The following is a 2551-nucleotide window of genomic DNA, read 5'->3' as shown; positions in this document are numbered from 1 at the left end:
TCAGATGTTTCTGTTTCTGTTCGCAGGTCGTGAACTGCAAAAACCGCAAAGATGTCTGAGTAAGTCTGAGTCGTGTTTCCATAATTCACATTTAAAATTTGCCATTTTGAGATCGATATTGAATGATTTGTGAAAAAACTTTCTCCCAAAACAGGAAAAAGATGACTTCCAGCCGCAGGCATCACCTCAAGGTAAACCAGCCCCGCCAAAATACTACTTCCTGTTTCGTTTACCGCCATTAATGTGATTTCAAGGCCTCCAGGCTTTTACTCTTTAACTTAGCAGGATGAATCATTCATTCACCAAAGTCCCATTAAAAAGACCAAAAGCAGAGGCTTTGTTGACGAACAAACAATCCGGAGTTCTGGATAGACGTTCATTTGTTTGTTTGTCGGTCCTGCAGAGCCTGATCCTCCAGATCGCCCTGAACTGGATCGAGCAGGAGAAGAAGGACCTGGTTGTGGCGAAGGAGGCCTACATGGCCGAGCACTGTCCTGCCCCAGAGACCTCTGGAGATCAGGCCGCCCTCATGGTGAGGGCAGCGTCTGTCTGTCATGTTCAAACATGTTCAGTTAATGACATTTTTAAAGTGAAATGGAGCCGCAGACGGAGCGAGCTGACGTTTACTGAACATCTGAGTCATATTTACACTTACTGACTCAAATCTGCCTCATAAACAACGTGATGCATCTGCATCTGGCCCAGTTCTGCTGCACAGGCAGAAGCTGGAGGAATCTGGACTCGACCCGGAGGTGGAAGTTTCTGGGTGGAAATACTTCTCATTACTCACTGAACACATGCTGACATTTCCTGTTTCTGTGAACATTCAAGTACAAGAAAAACTGTTAAGTTATACTAATGATTAAAAAAACAACATCAGAAAGTCAGAAATTCAACTGTCTGAATATATTTTAGGCCTAGCTTAGCATAAAGACTGAGGCAGATGGAAACTGTTAGCCTAGCTCCTTCTGGGGAACTTCCAGAGAAATAGAATGTTTTTGTTTGCATTGAATCAACTTCTTCAGAAATGTGTTCATTTCCGAGATGGTAGAAATGCAGCTCTTCCTGTTTCAGTTGTCTTTTCTCTTTGAATATCACGCCGCTAACAGGAGAACTGGCTTTGTGTTTGTGTTGACAGGAAGTCTGCAAGAAGCTCCACGCCGCCATCGACAAGATCGATGAGGAGAGGTACGACGCCGAGGCCAAAGTGGCAAAAACCAACAAAGAGGTAACTGTCCCCGAACGCATCACAGCAGCAGCTGCAGCTCTCTGAACGACGGCTAACTAAAGATAAACCCGTCACAGATCGAGGACCTGAAGATCAAAGTGGTGGACCTGATCGGAGTGAAGAAGCCCGCCCTGAAGAAGGTCCGTATGTCTGCTGACTCCATGCTGCAGGCTCTGCTGGGCTCCAAACACAAGGTGACCATGGACCTGAGGTCCAACCTGAAGCAGGTCAAGAAGGAGGTCAAAGAGGAGGTGGGTTTGAGATTTCACTTCCTATTTTTACCTCAGAGAGTCAATATGAGCGCGTCCACTTTCCTTCCAATGTATCGACTGAAGTCAGACGAGCTTTTATTCATTCAGTCAGAATATGAGAGAAGAAATGACGTTCTGCTCGTCTTCATGTTCAATTTATCATGAATCTAAAATCTGCTCCTTTAATGGAATAATGTAAAAACCATATTTCTACTGAATTTAGGAAAAATATCATCAAATGTTCATATTTTTTATTTATCTGGTCTGTGAATGAACTGTGCGGTTTGAAGTCCAGGGAGGCTGATTTCTGCATTTTAACCGTTTTGTTTGCTCCTCTGCAGCCGACAGAAGCTGTGGGCGACTGGCGTAAGAACATCGAGGACAAGGCCGACAGGAAGAAGATGTTCGAGACCTCCTAAACGTTCGCTGCTGTTTGTCTTTTCTGTTTCTATGAACTCCATTCGTCGGCTGAATCATGTTTATGTTTGGGTGAGATGAACGGCAGGTTAGCTGTCTGAAGGTTCTTTGTTTTGTCGAGATGAAGAGCGTCCAGAGTTTCTGCAGGTTCACGCACCAACACACAACACCAAGTCTTCAACTCCACACATCCGGTGAAAACATGCACACAAACTGAACCATGTCCAAAAAACACAATAAAGTCAAATGTGGAAGAAAATAAGATTTTTGTCTCTTTTTTTTTTCATCTCAAACTTCAAGCTTTTGATTGAATTTATTAAATTAAACTACAAAATGAAATTCAAGTAAAGAATATTAAATACGATGAATTAATTTATTTAATTTATTTAACCAATTAGATTACATGAAATATGCATTTATAAATAGTTTAAAATAACTGAATTTAGGTTTGTTAGTTTAAAAATGTTCTTCTTGTCGCTGCGTCTTGGTATTATAATGATTTTGAGAAATAAATCATCTTCCAAACAATTTAACCTCCAAATTGTGAGAGAGGAAACTGTAATATTACAAAATCACAGTTTTTCTCGTACATAAGAACATGAATATTTAGAAATCACACTGAAAATATCGTCCCAAACTTCTTTTCCTTGATTAA

At 41.3% G+C, this 2551-nt stretch overlaps 1 protein-coding gene across 1 annotated transcript; it reads left to right on the top strand.

Moving 5' to 3' along the window:
* Positions 1–2141, top strand: LOC115056416 (troponin I, fast skeletal muscle-like). The gene is made up of 6 exons (XM_029522834.1): positions 1–59; positions 155–191; positions 404–532; positions 1139–1228; positions 1306–1479; positions 1821–2141. The coding sequence occupies exons 1-6, from the start codon at positions 52–54 to the stop codon at positions 1896–1898; spliced, it is 516 nt and encodes a 171-aa protein (XP_029378694.1). The 5' UTR covers positions 1–51; the 3' UTR covers positions 1899–2141.
* The last annotated feature ends 410 nt before the right edge of the window (positions 2142–2551 follow it).

The sequence above is a fragment of the Echeneis naucrates genome, chromosome 16, assembly GCF_900963305.1.
Source record: "Echeneis naucrates chromosome 16, fEcheNa1.1, whole genome shotgun sequence".
Lineage (NCBI taxonomy): Eukaryota > Metazoa > Chordata > Actinopteri > Carangiformes > Echeneidae > Echeneis > Echeneis naucrates.
This window is presented reverse-complemented; position numbering and strand designations above follow the sequence as displayed.

Bases quoted from the DNA above. Each gene is read 5' to 3' on its own strand.
- LOC115056416 (XM_029522834.1), top strand. The intron at 533-1,138 runs GTGAGGGCAGCG...TTGTGTTGACAG, and splicing joins GAGATCAGGCCGCCCTCATG to GAAGTCTGCAAGAAGCTCCA. The intron at 1,229-1,305 runs GTAACTGTCCCC...AACCCGTCACAG, and splicing joins TGGCAAAAACCAACAAAGAG to ATCGAGGACCTGAAGATCAA.